Below are 15,988 nucleotides of genomic sequence, written 5' to 3'. Positions count from 1 at the left end.
CCGCTCATTAGTGACAGAGGGCGCTTCCTGGTCCTGGCGCGCCTCGGATTGTTAGATCACCACCACCGCCACCTCCGTCACCGTCACCGTTGAAGGGTTTAATTTGCAGTGACTGGTTTTTGGAGGGATTGAGTTTACAGAGGTGGAACAGCGAGAGGTGAGCAATGAGTAGATGAAATAAGAGGTTTGTATGTAGATCAGTTAAACGAATAGGTAAATAATATATGAATAAAATTGTTTCTCTTTTTGTTCACACTGTGCTATTTCTTTTAGAGTTTGTATTTGTAAGACTCGACTTTTATTCTATTTTGATTATTATTTATTTATTCATTCATTTACCTTTTTATTTATCTAATTTTATTTATCTATTTTATTTATCTATTTATTTATCTATTTACTTTATTTTATTATTTATCTGTCATCGTTTATTTATTTATCTACTTTTTCTGTTTTTACGAAATGAGTACAGAGGCGGAACGAGGAAAAAACAGGTAACAAGAGATAAACGAATAAAGATGTGTTTCTCTTTTAATTCACAGCCATGCCTTGAGTTATCTCCATGGTTTGATTTTCTTGCTTTTTTTTTTTTTTTTCTTGTCAAGGAGAAGTGAAAAGGAACAGGAAAAAATAAATAGATGGAAAACAGATATTGATAAAAACAGTTATATCTTTTATATTCCCTGTCTTGTTTTACATTAAGAATATACATTTGTAAACCTCGATTTCTAAAGACTGGATAAAAAAGAATGAACAGATAAAAAAAAAAAAAACATAGATAAAAAAAATTGTGTTCTCTTTTTGAATCACTGTGTTGTTCTGCATCAAGAATATACATCTGTGGAGTTCGCTTCATAAAGACAGGATCAACACAAACCCTGGTGAGAAGGAGAGCGAGGAGTGACAAGAGAGGAGCAGCGACACACTCGGCGCCTCTCTGTTTCTTTCCGGTCTTTGGCAACAATGGCGCTTCCTGGTCTTGTTGCCATCACTGCTCTTGTTTTTGTGGTGAAATATGACACTTCTTTGTTATTCGGCTTGTTACTTCCCATTTCTCTTTTTTTTTTTCTTTCTTTCTTTTCATTATTTTTCCTAACGTGTGATAAAACGCGTGATTGATTTGAGTTGTTTTTCTTTTTATCAATTATACGTTTTAAGTACCAAGTGATTAGGTCATCATCATTCTTAGTATTTTCCACAAGTCTGTTTCATATTTCTTTGGTTGTCAAAGGAAAAACTGAAACGCCAGCAACATTATCACCAATTCATTATTTAATTTCCTTGGCTTGCTTATTTTCTATCTTACATCTTATCTTACACAATGTTGGGAGGCAGCCAGATTTAGCAGCTATGCTTTTACTTTCTCACGGCTTTTCCCTGTCTATTTTTACTCTCCTGTCCTCCCCCGACTCCCTTCATTCCGCATTCTGTCTCTCGCTCCATCCATCTGTGGAGCGAAAAAGCAGTAACTCATTCAAGGATCGCCACGTGTAAAACAGGAGCTGCTTTGTGCATCCCTCCTTGTTTGTCGCAAGTGATGTTCTTATATCAGTTTCATCTTGTCTTGTTCATTTGGAATCATCTCAAAATCATGCACACCTTTCCTGTCCTTGTTCGTGTCCTTCCGTGTTCTCTCCTTGACTGTTACGTGTAAACCCGATGACTTCTTGCATATTTTATTTTTTTCCGTTCTTACCTATCTCTGTTCGTTCGTGTGTACGTGATGTTCTGCCTCTGTGTCCACGATGTCCTTGCCTTCCTCGCAGAACTTACGGACGATGGATTTTCACAAGTGCTTGAGTGATATAACAACAATGACAGCAGCAGCAGCAGCAGCAGCAGCAGCAGTCAGAATGTTTCCGAGAACTAAAGCGAACCTTCTATTGTGTCTTGGTAACTAATAAGTATAATGTGATTTTTCTTTCCTACTTCCCTCTGTCCTTGTCTGTCACTGAACTCGCAGTGTGTTCCTGGTAAGTTGTTTGTCTCAGTGTTCGTTATCAGCTTGTCCATGAACTGTGACGTAGTGAGACCTTGTGGCTATGTTGCCGACACTGAGCCATCAATTAATTATAGTAGATGATTAATTTATCACTTAACTTGTTAGTTTTCTTAGGAGTTCCTTAACCTTCTAAATGATATTTGAAAATTTAGTTTATTAATTGCTAACCAATCTAAGACATCTCAAAACATTGTACTGAAAATTACAAATTCTATATCTTTCATCTTCCTTGTAGATGCTGATAAAAATTCCATTCTTGGAGTAGACAAAAGACATCTGCTGAGACGATCACTACTCCGGGTGGGGAATGAAGAACTGACTCAGGGGATTCTATTAACTCATCGGTAGTTAACACAGCTGTGGTCTCACTGAACGTTTCCTTTGTATCTCAAAAGACAAGGAGACAATCATACACAGTGTGCCCTCTAAAGACAACTCTCTTCCTTCACACAAAATCACACACACCTAATACCACACACACTCACACACCTTTCACTCAAAATGCTAAACCTTTTTCAACTGTTTTTTGGGGACCGGGACCTTGAGTGTGCACTTTTACTTTAATAACCCATAATGAAATTGACACATATATAACAAGAAACATGAAACACAGATTGACATACACATATACATATAACACAGTAATAAATACTTTTCTTATAAATTTGTTGCCCTTGTGTTCACTGGTGCCCAACTCCCAATCCAGAAAACCAAGAGCTTCTATATAAAAAACAAATTACATTCTTCTTTTTAGTGTTGTGAATGTTTTATATCACAGTGAAAGGGTTGAATGTTTATATTGCTGGTGTGTTACCAAAACCAATCAATCAGTCGGTCAATCAATGCATCAATCTCCTTACGTTCATAACATGACAATCACGATTCACGAATAACACTTACCACAGTCTACACTTTGTTGCTGCGCTCATCAAACCAATCAATCAGTCTGTCAGTCAATGAACCAACCCATCAATTTACTTCAGCTCACAGCATCATAACCCAAACTTACTATTAATATTTCCGTGAATCTACAGGACTATGCTTTTTACTGCTGTTGGATCTTCTTAACCGCTTTAGTGCTGGAACACATTTCTACCTTGAGTTTTGGATATGATTAGACGATTTTATTGATATTAGGAAGGGTCTATGGAGGTCCAAATATTAATGGCCACAGTCTTCACTATTTCAATCACTACATGAGTTTCTGAAGCTGTATATAATCACCAAATGGTAGCCAGAATGAATAGGAAAATGTGTCATGGTACTGAAGGGGTTAAACCTAAAGGAAAAAGACAGGAGAGGAAGCATACAGCAGTTATTGAGGTAGCCAAGGTGAGAAGCTGAAATATGCTGAGGTAATGAAGATGAGAGGCTGAGGAGGAAGAAATATGTTGTGACTGTGTTGTGAGGCGATGCTTTCACTATCACCATAATAGAACCTTTGTGAGGGTCGTCAGGTGTGGATTATGTCTGTGTGTGGACTGCTTAACAAGCTAAACAGGCTGGCTGACCTTTTACTGTTAATGAAATGCTGTGGCGCACATTCAGGATTTCTTAACCCCTTCAGTACCGCGACGCATTTTTACATTGATTTTTTGTTGTGATATGAGGATTTTATATGTATTAGGAGGGGGTCTATAAAGATCAGAAGAATAATGGCCGGAGTCTTCACTATTTTAATCCCCCTGTGAGTTTCTGAGGCTGTTTAAAATCGCCAAATAGTAACCAGAGTGAATATGAAAACGTGTCGCGGTACTGAAGGGATCAAGACCAGCACTGTTAACAAAGGGAGTGTTGAAGTCTCTTACCACTGTCTCAATTTTCCTTCAGTAGAATTCCGTAGAGTTTCTCCGATGAAGTGACAAGTTGAATAGTCAAATTTGGGAAATAGGAAAAAACTAGTTGTCGAGTAAAGTGGCATATGAATGGAGTGGACTCAGTAATCAATCAGGTTGTTAGTGCCGAGTGATTACGAAGCCTTAGAAGAAGATAGACGAAGTTGTGGACGAGGAAGATGGTGGAAATGATTAGGAATGTTTTATATGTGTGGACCTGATGGCATCTTGCTACTTCCCTACTTGCATTATGTTTTTACGTCCTTATATTCAATCAAACAGCTAAATACCACACAAAAAAGCACCACACACACGCACGCACGCACACACACACACACACACACACACACACACACACACACACACACACACACACACACACACACACACACGTTCTCTTCAGGGCCTCCTTCAGTAGAGCAGCTTCCTCAGGTTGTTATACGTTTACATTCAATCCAAGAGTTCAAAAGCTAAACAGTGAACCACCCCAGACACACACACGTCCCCATCAACGCCTCCTTCAGTAGTGCCGGTAGCCGTAACCACAGTGCGTCTTGGTGACCGTCTCCGTGGTCTCCTTCAGGTGCGTTACAGTCTTCTCTTTGTCCTCGTACTTGGTGATGCTGTCCGTCACCGTCACAGGCTTCAGCACGTACTTAGTGTGGGTGTGATCGTCGCAGTTCTCCGTCACGGTCTTGGTATGCACGTGGCCGTACTGGTAGTGGTCGCCGTGCGTGGTCTCCGTCACCGTCTTAGTGGAGGTGATGACATATCGCGCCTGGTGAACTGTTTTGGTCGTCTGTGGGAGAAACAAGAACAACAACAACACTAGGAAATGAAGGACAGTCGCACGTCAGCCCCTTCACTACTGAGATGCATTTTTATCGTGATTATTGGGTGTGATTAGACATTTTATTTGCATTAGAAAGGGTCTATAGAAGTCATAAGATTAATGGCTAGAGTCTTTATTATTTCAATCCCCACATAAGTTTTTGAAGCTGTATAAAATCACCAAATAGTAAGTAGAATTAACATGAAAACGCGGCATGGAACTGAAGGGGTTAATACCGAACCAGTTACTTTCAGATGGAGGTACCCCCCAAAAAAACCTCCTTTTGCCCATAAATTTCCCTGAAAAGCCAACACTGTATAAAGAAAAAAAAAAACTGGTGTGTCCGAGTGTGATGGTGGAAGGTCAAGGGAACAGTAAAAGCAGCGTGAATTTAGAGATCATGTACCTTAGTGCTATTGTTAATGGAGTGAACTTTAGTGATGGTTTAACAGGGCTTCTTCACTAGAAAGGAGACAAATCATCCTTAAAATACTTCAATAATCTTTACAGTCATTAAGAACAGTTGTTGCGATACTATTAGTGCCCTGAGGTGTCTGTTCTGTCTGGAAGTAAATTTGCAGAAAAGTATGTATTTATTTGTAATAATTATGCTTTTTTCTTAACGCCCTTCAGTAACATGACGCGCTTCCATATTCATGCTCTTTACAATCTGGTGATTTTATACAGCTTCAAAAACTCATGAGCGGAATTAAAATGGTGTAGACTGTGGACATTAATCTTCTGACCTCCATAGACCCTTCCTAGTGTCAATAAAATGGTATCATCGTACACAAATATCAAGGCAAAAAATGTATCCTGGTATTGAAAGGGGTTAATTGTTTACTGCTAAGCGTTATCTCAGCTACTTTTAATGTTACAATGATATTTTTTCAAAGTACATACAGTTTTAATGATTCAACAACGATTCCTCATCAACAAGAGTGAAAACAGAGAAAAGATGAAGACTAACACCCACAACGACCGGAATAGTCATCTCAGCAACCTTTGAAGACACTCCTAACGAGAAACTAACAACTCGAGACTGAGAACTAAACCCAATGTTCAGAAACCCTTTGCCTTCTCACCAAGACTATTTTGAAAGGCAACATGGATGATTGACCGGATTATCAAGACTGTTTCTCCTCTAATAGTGTAACAAATCTCGTTAACTAGCAGCTTGAATCGTAAAAACACCCTTAGAAATTCTTACGCCTGCCGTGGTACAGTGGAACCAAGCGTGCCTAGAGGTCCGAGGGGTCTCCAAGCGCACGGGTTCGAATCCTGTCCACGGTCTAAGTGTAGGTTGGGCTTCCTCACTCGGGGCAACGGTTTCCTAGCGGGTGGGCTTTGAGATAGGAGGTACCATAAAAAGTATCCCTTTTAGCCCATAAATTTCCGTGAAAAACCCTCATGGTATGAATGAAAATTAAAAAAAAACTACATACCTTTGAGAGTAGTGCATAATGTAAGAGATCTCGTTGATTTATCACTTGAACCGTAAAAACACCCTTAGAAACCCTTACGACTAGTAAGGTAGGATAGGTGGAGGAGTAGTTATTTATGTAAAAAAATCCTTCATTTCCAGTCAGGTTAATGGTATTAAGGTAGATCACAGAGTAGAGTCCTTATGGCTGGATGTTAGAGTAAACAAAAGTAAGGTTATTAGAGTAGGAGCTTTTTATAGACCACCTAACCAGTCAGCAGAGGTAGACAACCTTATGGTAGATGAGATAAATAGGGGGTGTACTAGTCAGACAATTATCTTAGGGGATTTTAATCTTAAGTCAGTAAACTGGGAGAGGATGGTAGGAGATGCTAGTGAAAATAAGTTTATGGAAAGTTTTCAGGATAACTATTTAGTGCAGATGGTAGATAAACCTACTAGGGGGAGGAAGGTTTTAGACATAGTACTAACAAATATTGAGCATTGTTTAAAGGAAGTTGAGGTAGGAGAGACTTTAGCAAACAGTGACCATCATATAATTAGATTTATCATTAATTCCAGTAGGGATAATATAGTGAATAAGACTAGAGTCCCAAACTATCAGAAAGGCAATTATGGTAGGTTACGTCAGTTATTAGGAGAGGTAAACTGGGAAGATAGTTTTGGAAATAAAACTGCACAGGAGATGTGGGATATTTTTAAGGTTGTAGTAAAGGGTATAGTGATGCAGTGTATCCCTTACAAAGATATAAGGCAGAGAAACAGGAAGCCATTATGGTGGACTCATGAGATAGGTAGCCAGATCAGAGAGAAGAAGAGGGCATACAGAGAGTTGCAGAAAAGTGGGAAGATGTAGATTTGATTAGGTACAGACAGGTCAGAGATGATTTGAGTAAGGTTATAAAAAAAGTAAAAGGCAGGCAGAGATAAAACTAGCTAGAGCTGGGAGTAAAGATCCCAAAAATTATATAGTTATTACAAGGTCAGTGATAAAAGAAATAAGGATAGGATTGGACCACTCAGAAAAGATGGTGTAGTAGTGGATCAAAATGAAGACATAGTAGAATTATTGAATGAACAATTTTCTTCAGTATTTACTAGGAAAGAATAGGAAATCCTGTTACAAACAGTGCGACGAGTAGTTTAAGAGCTTTAGAAAATATTGATATAAAACCGGGAATTATTAGGAAATTTATTCTTGAACTAGACGATAGGAAAGCTAGTGGTCCTGATGAGCTACATGCCAGAGTACTTAGGGAGGGTGTAGACAGTATTTCTGAAGCACTTAAGTTAATCTTTGAAAGATCACTTAGGTTTGCTGAGATACCTCAGGACTGGAAGTTAGCTAATGTTACTCCAATATTTAAAAAGGTAGGAAGGATGATGCGAATAATTATAGACCGATCAGTTTAACTAGTATAGTATGTAAGATACTAGAGAAAATCATTAAGGGTAGTATTTGGGAGCATTTAAATGAGAATAGATTAATTAGAGATACCCAACATGGCTTTAGATCAGGGAGGTCCTGTCTTACAAATTTGCTCGATATCTTAGAATATATTACCAAGGAGTTAGATGATGGAAATAGCATAGATGTTATATATCTAGATTTTAGCAAGGCGTTTGATAAGGTACCGCATAGGAGGCTAGTGTACAAATTGAGACTACATGGGATAGGGGTAGGTTAGTTGATTGGATTAGTGAATGGCTTTCTGATAGGAAACAGAGAGTAGTATTAAATGGGGCAATGTCTGAGTGGAAGGAAGTGGTTAGTGGGTACCCCAAGGATCAGTGCTAGGACCTCTTCTTTTCTTGGTGTACATTAACGATTTAGATATAGGAATTAGTAGCAAAGTATCAAAGTTTGCAGATGATACTAAGATAGCATGTGCAGTACAGGGTGAAAAGGACAATTACAGAATACAACGAGACCTGGACAGGCTGATAGCATGGGCAGACAGGTGGCAGATGGAGTTTAATTCTAAAAAGTGTCAGGTTATGCATTTAGGTAAAGACAACACAAACTTTAACTATGAGATGGAGGGATGTTGGCTAGAGGCAGTAGAGGAAGGAAAGGATTTAGGAGTAGTGATAGACAGGACTATGAAATTTTCAAAGCAATGTTTAGAAGCAAGAAATAGGGCAAATAGGATCCTGGGTTTTATAAATAGAAATGTTAGTTATAAAAGTAAGGAAGTGGTGCGTAGCTTATATAATTCCTATGTTAGGCCCCATTTAGAGTATTGCATACAGGCCTGGTCACCCCACTATAGGCAGGATATCAACATGTTAGAAGCAGTTCAGAGAAGAGCAACTAGGATGATACCAGCATTAAAGCGCCTGGAGTATAGAGATAGATTAAAGGAATTAAACATGTTTTCATTTGAGAGGAGATGTATAAGAGGGATATGATAGAGTTATTTAAAATGTTCTCAGATACAAACTACATAGATGTGAGATCTTTCTTTACCTTAGAGGAGGGAAGTAGGACTAGAAATCATGGCAGGAAGATTAGAAAGCAAGGCTGCAGGTTAGATATAAGAAAATATTTCTTTAGTCATAGGGTGGTAGACTTCTGGAATGCATTGCCAGAGACGGTTGTAAATAGCACTAGTTTGACAATGTTTAAAAACAGATTAGATAAGCACTTAAATTTATTAGATTTATAATTATGTATAGCGCTGCATGATAGTTTTTATAAGAAATTTACTATAGTTAAACAAGACATGATCCCCATGTATGGGGATTACAGATTGTAGAGGAATTCGCTGCAGGACTTAGCCCTGTTAATGGGCCAAATATTTAGAATTAGTATATAATGTATTGTGTACTTGTAAGTGTATCTTTAAGTACTGATGACGAGGTCGCTGTGCGACTGATACAGGATAACCTAGATGGGCCCTGGTGGCCCTTTGTTATCCTATTATTTATGTTATGTTATGTTATGACTAAAACTAGAAACCTTTAAAAGAAGTGTATAGTGTAAGAAATTTCGTTAACTTGTCATTTGAACCATTAAAAACACCCGCATAACTTCAACTAGAGCCCAGAGGCAGAAGTCTATGATCCCAGTACTGAGTGAGAGTCTGTGAGTGAAGCCCTGGAATGGAAACACTTACTTCTCCCTTGGTGGTGGTGTACAGAATGGTGGTGGAGCAGTCATCATCCTTATCATACACCTTGTAGTGGGGCTCTGCTGCCGCCTGCCTCACCACCACCACCATCACCACCACAGCCAGCACCAAGCACGTCCGCTGCAACATCTCACATGGGAGGGAAAGTTTAGTTAGATGAGATAAGATAAGATAGATAAGATAAGATAAGATAAGATAAGATAAGATAAGATAGGATAACTTTATTGTCACATTGAGACTAGAGTACAATATGAAATTCTTTTTGGCAGACCTTATACCGTGCTAAAATAAAAGGGGAGGGGCTGTCTAAAATAAACTAGGACTAAAAAACATATATGAAAAACAGACTAACTTAAAATACAGCGAGTTAAGAAGCTTCAGGAGGTGACGTGCGGTGTGTTAGTGTGTCTATCCCGCCAGTCACTGTTAGAATGCTAGAGATGGTTATGGGGAAGGAAGAGTAAAGTAGAGTTAATGGAATGTTTTACTTCTTACTCAAACGAGATGTAGGATTTTTTTTTACTCATTCCCTTATCTCCCTAATCAATGCAAGAAACAGAAGCAAAATTATCAACCATTAGAGGCGAGAGAGAAGAAAATAAACAAATTGAAAAGTACTAGTATCACGTCTCCTAATCAAAAGATATGCTCCTGAAAATTACTTGAGATATTTGAATTGAAATACGAGTAAGATAATGAAAAGTAAAGGGTTAGCTAGAAAAAAGCTAAGATAGGAACAATTAATCTCCGGATATTACTTGAAATGTATGAATTAACGAGTTCATTTATTTACCACGTAGAAAAAAATCAACAACTCGGAAATAAGTAAAAACAAGAACAAAAAAACGAAAGCATGAATAATTTACCAATTCATCAAAAGAAATCATGCGAAGAATTATTAATGTTACTATTATTATTATTATTATTATTATTATTATTATTATTATTATTATTATTATCATTATTATTACTGTTGTTGTTATTGTTGTTGTTGTTGTTATTATTGCTCTAGTAATTAGCACTGATATTATTATTGTTACTGTTTTGATTGTTACCATGTTATTTATACCAGTTCTTTGTTTGGGAGAAAGTCAATCGTATGATGTAAACAATCTCATCATGATCATCACCACCGTTACCACCATCTTTTTCTCATCCTTATCCACCTCATACTTCTTTTTTTCTCTTCGTTATTCTCCTCTTCCTCCTCATCCTCACTATCATTACCATTACCATCAACTTATTTTTCTTTTCCTTATGCACCTCTTACTTATATCTTTTACTTCGTTATTCTCCTCCTCCTCCTCCTCATCATCATCATCCTCATCCCTCCCATGCCTCTTTCCTTCTTACCTGAGTCTATTCACCCAGCCAGAGCGAGGGACACAAAGCCAGATTAATATGGGGTATCAGGAAAACAGAAGCACTAGGAAAGAAGGACAGACACATACATGAATCTCCTCAGTACCAGGACGCGTGTACATATTCATTCTGGTTACTATTTTGGCGATTTTATACAGCTTCAGAAACACATGTTGGGATTAGAATAGTAAAGACTGGCTATTAATCCTCTGACCTTCATAGACCCCTCCTCATGCAAATAAAATCAAGGTAAAAATGCATCTCAGTACTAGAGGGGTTAGAACAGCAAGTGGATTCTAACACACGAAAAAATTCTTAGATAGTTATTATTGTTGTTGTTTTTCCAATTTTCTCCTTCAAGTTTGGGCAAATGTAGTAGTAGTGGTAAAGGTGAGGATTGGAGGTAAAAGGTAAAAATGCGCCTCAGTACTGAAGGAGTTAACACTGAAGCAGACGAGGTGTTGGCGGTGACTATCAGCGAACCATTGATTCCTCTCACTCACCACAACAAACTCAAGGAAAAAGATGTCACTTGGGAGGGATAGAAGAATAGTAATGAGAAGAATATGAATACGTGGTTTTCCTTCTTTTTATATATTTTTTTTCCAAGGTTGTTTTTTTGTATCCATCGCTTCAGAAAGGAGGAGAAAAAATAATAAGAATACTAATGTTTTTTTTTCTTTTCTCGTTCGTCAAGGTTTTTTTTTTTTTGGTTTCATTAGGGAGCTTGAAAAGGATTAGACTGGGTTTTTTTTTTTGTTTGTTTGTTTGTTTGTTTTTGTATGGTGCACAGATGGTTACGTCTCATGCAGGGACTGTCACGTGGAGGCTCACCACATTACTGTAACTTGCCTTATTTTCCTCATGTTCTAATTACAAGCTCCTTTAATTAACTCTAATATAAGACGTAAAGAAGCTTTTTTTTCACTTCCTTGCTAGATAAATACTTGTTGCTACGTACTTAACCACACACCACAACCCTTGCCTACCACCTACCATCCCACCACACCACTCCATCCAAGCATTCACCCTACCACACCACCCCCTTCACTATACCACCTCTCCACTACTTATCCAATCCATCACCACCACCACCACCACCACCGCACTACCCCACCACACCCATCACTCCAAACATCCACTCTACCACGCCACCCCTTCACTATTCCACCATTTCACTATCCATCCATCCCACAAAACCATCTTTCATCCACACAACCACACCTAACCATCCACCACACAACCACCACACCGCCCAAACATGCAAGTATCTACCCTACCACACCACTCTGTCACTGCACCACCACTCCACAACATATCCAATTAAACACCACCACCACACATAACTACACCATCCACCACACCACCACACCGCCCATCCTATCAAGCACCCACTCTACCACACCACCCTGTCACTTTATCACCACTCCACCACTCCACTACCCATCTACTACCACCTCTCCACCATTCCACCCACACAAGAGTATATACCTCAGGAGGGGAGGGAATTCCACTCTATCCCAGGAGGCGCACGATGCCGGAAGCTGTCCAAGCACCAAGTAGGAGGGAAATCTCACGCCTGTAGCTTATATAGAGAGGGACTTCCCGCCTCGCCTGGGACAAAAAGTTACTCATGGGTGTCTGTCTGGGCCGCCACGTGAGGGGATGTGCTGGTTGGAGGGCGGTGTGTAGGGTGCGTCCAATAGCTTCTAGTGCCTAATCTTTCTACTTGGTTGTAGTACACTGGTGGCTTGAGGGAACTTCTGGTATAGCCATGAGTCTACATGATGAATGATTGCACTTATGTCATTTCATTTAGCTATACTTGATTATACTTCTATTTAATCTACTGTTTATTGAAGACTTACATTCAATTACCTACACTTTTGAGATGGGAAAAAAGGCCAAACATAGCCAAAAAGAAAAAAAAAAAAACATTAGACAAAAAGATTCACTGAATAACTAAATCTAACTACTAATAACTTAATCTCGTTTATTGACTGTTTATTAAATGACCATCGCACTCAGTGACCTACGCCAGACTAACTACAGGCAACTAACTAAACGCAACTAAATACATCGACACGACAACACCAACACCACATCGCAGCCACGCATGACTAACAACACTTTACTAACTGCATCTGAATAAGCTAAACCACAATGCACTGACTGACAATCTGGAACATTTCAATACTCACACTTCTCTTCCTAATAACACGCAAATAAAAGCAAATATGCACGTACTACACACCAGCGCATTGGTAGTGAAGCAGACACACGCCCATAACTTAATCAACCCACATCACAAACCTTGACAAACTATAGGCTGTTGTCACCACTGGGAACTAAACACCACAGCGCAATTTCAAGGATTCAGCACCAATTGGTATTCGCTTCACTAACCACCCGTGTGTGTGTGTGTGTGTGTGTGTGTGTGTGTGAAAGGCGAGGTTGTGTGATATTAAGTTTCCATGGGTGTCTCTCTCCAGGTGGGGCCTTCAGGAGGAGGAGGAGGAGGAGGAGGAGGAGGAGGAGGAGGAGGAGGAGGAGGAGGAGGAGGAGGAGGAGGAGGAGGAGGAGGAGGAGGAGGAGGAGGAGGAGGAGGAGGAGGAGGAGGAGGAGGAGGAGGAGGAGAAGGAGAAAGAGGAGGAAGCAGAGGGATGAATATGTGTGTGTGTGTGTGTGTGTTTCACTGTTTGATCTGCTGCAGTCTCTGACGAGACAGCCAGACGTTACCCTACGGAATGAGCTCAGAGCTCATTATTTCCGATCTTTGGATAGGTCTGAGACCAGGCACACACCACACACCGGGACAACAAGGTCACAACTCCTCGATTTACATCCCGTACCTAGTTACTGCTAGGTGAACAGGGGCTACACATGAAAGGAGACACACCCAAATATCTCCACCCGGCCGGGGAATCGAACCCCGGTCCTCTGGCTTGTGAAGCCAGCGCTCTAACGTACCGGGCGTGTGTGTGTGTGTGTGTGTGTGTGTGTGTGTGTGTGTGTGTGTGCGCACATGCGTGAACACTCCAGCGAGGAAGTAGCGAATCTCGAGGCGCATATGATTGTGTGTGCGATTTTCATGGTTTCCAGGGCTTATCATTCTCCCGCACCCTCGCCTTGCTGCTTCCGGCGGCCCTGCAAGGCTGCGACACCCCCACCTCTGGTTCGACAAACTCCCACTCACGATGACAGGCAGATAAGAGAGTCGCCAGATACGCCGCCAGCACCTCGTTTTCTGTTCACGTGTCGACGAAATATCAATGCTTGTGCTGATTACTTTCTGTCTTCAGTACGCAAGTAGTAAGGAAGTGATGATGCGTAAAGGTTTGCATGTCAGTCACTAGGGAGAGTTTAAAAGTATGAGAGAGATGAGGAGTAGAAATAGAGAGAGATTCTTTATAAAGGAACTACCATTTTAAAGACTGACGCCTTTTCTTGCAGCTTTTCATATGTCATTGCGTTATTATCCACAGGTATGTCTTCTAACATAAACAGATTATAAAAAAAAAATTCACTTACCACCTATGTCTATATTTCTTTCACCACTCACAGAACATATGAACAAGTGAAGCTGCAGGACGGTCAGTCCCTGTATGCAACACCCCCGACACTTTCCATCTACCATCTCCATTTATACAGCCGTCTAATCTTTTGTCCATATTGTACCACTACCAACCGTCAACAGCCTTTTCTATTAGTAATTAGCTACATCCGTTCTTACCTTATTAGCTTGAGTTACGCAGTTTGATGTCTCCTACAATTTTGAGAGACTAGAAAAGATAATATAAAGTGAATAAGCAAGTAAATGAATAGATAAACGGAGAGAGGAAGGCAAAGAGGAAAAGTTGCAATGTTTTGTAACGTGTGCAAGGTCAAGGGAAAGAGGGAGGCAGTGTGTGAGGGAAAGCCAGTGAGTGAGAGAGTGAGGGAGTGTGAGGGGGTAAGGGGAGAGTGAAAGCGGTGAAGTGAGGTGAATAAGAAGAGAGAGAGAGAGAGAGAGAGAGAGAGAGAGAGTGTGTGTGTGTGTGTGTGTGTTCAATCCTCCTTTTGCCCTCACACATGAACACACACACACACACACACACACACACACACACACACCAATGAGTGAGGAGGACGGCGGTGACTCAGAAAGGGTGGCTATGGGTGGTTGGCTGGTTAGGAATGATAATCTTTAACCCACGTGTTCAGTGACCGAAAGTTTCCTATAGTATCATTCTCTCTCTCTCTCTCTCTCTCTCTCTCTCTCTCTCTCTCTCTCTCTCTCTCTCTCCGTTTTATTATTTTTAGAAGTTCCGGCGCCTATTTGCATCTCTGGTCTGTGTGTGTGTGTGTGTGTGTGTGTGTGTGTGTGTGTGTTCCAGATCCAAGCTTAATAAGTAAGGCTCCTTGGCACCACCGAGTGACGTGCAGTACCATAAAAAGCCACAGTTTCCTAATGCACCTTTCACTTTTATTTTTACAACTGGCAATACTCTTCACTCGTTCCACACACTTGCTGGTTTCGCTTCCCTTTTATTGCTGTTCGAGTTCCAAAGAGACCTGGTAGAAGAATAGTGAAGATTAGAAGTCCTCGCGTGAATTTATTTTCTCACGTGAATTGTAAGCATCGGCCAGAGATGAGAGTGTCACGATTAGAACATCAGACCGTAAGAAAATTATGGAAACTACAGGCCATTAGTCCCTCTATACCCACCTATATTCACCTACCATCTCCGTCTGTGTACCTGTCTAATCTTCTTTTAAGGCTCCCTATTGACTCTTATCACTAGCAACCTAATTTCTGAGTCCGTTCCATTCATCAGCTATTCTATATGGAAATCAATTCCTTCCCATCGTTTTCTGAAACCTATATTTTCAGGCCTGGACTCATTATTTCTGGTTCTATCCTGGCTGCTGATCCTAAAAGCAAGGAGGAAGAGAAGAAAGCCCACCCGCCCTCTCCCCTCAATCACGGCCACCTTGGTGCTTCCAGGGACGCACGCACACGCCGCCACGCCCCACAGATCATAAGAAAAAGAGGCTCTCTAAGCTCGTGTCCAGCATGCTGCTCACTAGATAGCATAGACCACTCAAAGGAATTAAATGATGCGAGTCTTATTGTGTGTGTGTGTGTGTGTGTGTGTGTGTGTGTGTGTGTGTGTATAAGTCAATAACAAAAGTCGTGTCATGAATTTTGGTTAAAACTGCAGCTAACCTTACGATGTTGTCTGCCGTGTGTCGTGGGAATAATTGGTAGCTCTGGTGTGATGCCTTGTACTCCCCACACCTCATGCGTCATAACAATTAGTGTTCTCGTGAGTGTGGTGTTCTTAGATACATTAATTGTATTTTCGAACCACTATTGTTTTCAGAGCAATATCTGGAGAA

The 15,988-nt window shown here is 40.3% G+C and overlaps 1 protein-coding gene across 1 annotated transcript; it reads right to left on the bottom strand.

The window, feature by feature from the left end:
* Window positions 1–2,779: 2,779 nt before the first annotated feature.
* Window positions 2,780–12,179, bottom strand: LOC123499694. Its single transcript, XM_045248086.1, has 3 exons — window positions 12,098–12,179; window positions 9,230–9,373; window positions 2,780–4,633 (listed from the first exon to the last, which is right to left on the bottom strand). The coding sequence occupies exons 2-3, from the start codon at window positions 9,371–9,373 to the stop codon at window positions 4,355–4,357; spliced, it is 423 nt and encodes a 140-aa protein (XP_045104021.1). The 5' UTR covers window positions 12,098–12,179; the 3' UTR covers window positions 2,780–4,354.
* Between the last annotated feature and the right edge of the window lie 3,809 nt (window positions 12,180–15,988).

The sequence above is a fragment of the Portunus trituberculatus genome, chromosome 50, assembly GCF_017591435.1.
Source record: "Portunus trituberculatus isolate SZX2019 chromosome 50, ASM1759143v1, whole genome shotgun sequence".
In the NCBI taxonomy this organism is placed as follows: Eukaryota; Metazoa; Arthropoda; class Malacostraca; order Decapoda; family Portunidae; genus Portunus; species Portunus trituberculatus.
This window is presented reverse-complemented; position numbering and strand designations above follow the sequence as displayed.

Excerpts from the sequence above, each read along its gene's own strand:
- LOC123499694 (XM_045248086.1), bottom strand. The coding sequence starts at position 9,373 with ATGTTGCAGCGGACGTGCTTGGTGCTGGCTGTGGTGGTGATGGTGGTG. Across the intron at positions 4,634-9,229 it reads ACACCACCACCAAGGGAGAA|ACGACCAAAACAGTTCACCA; the intron begins GTAAGTGTTTCC and ends TTTCTCCCACAG.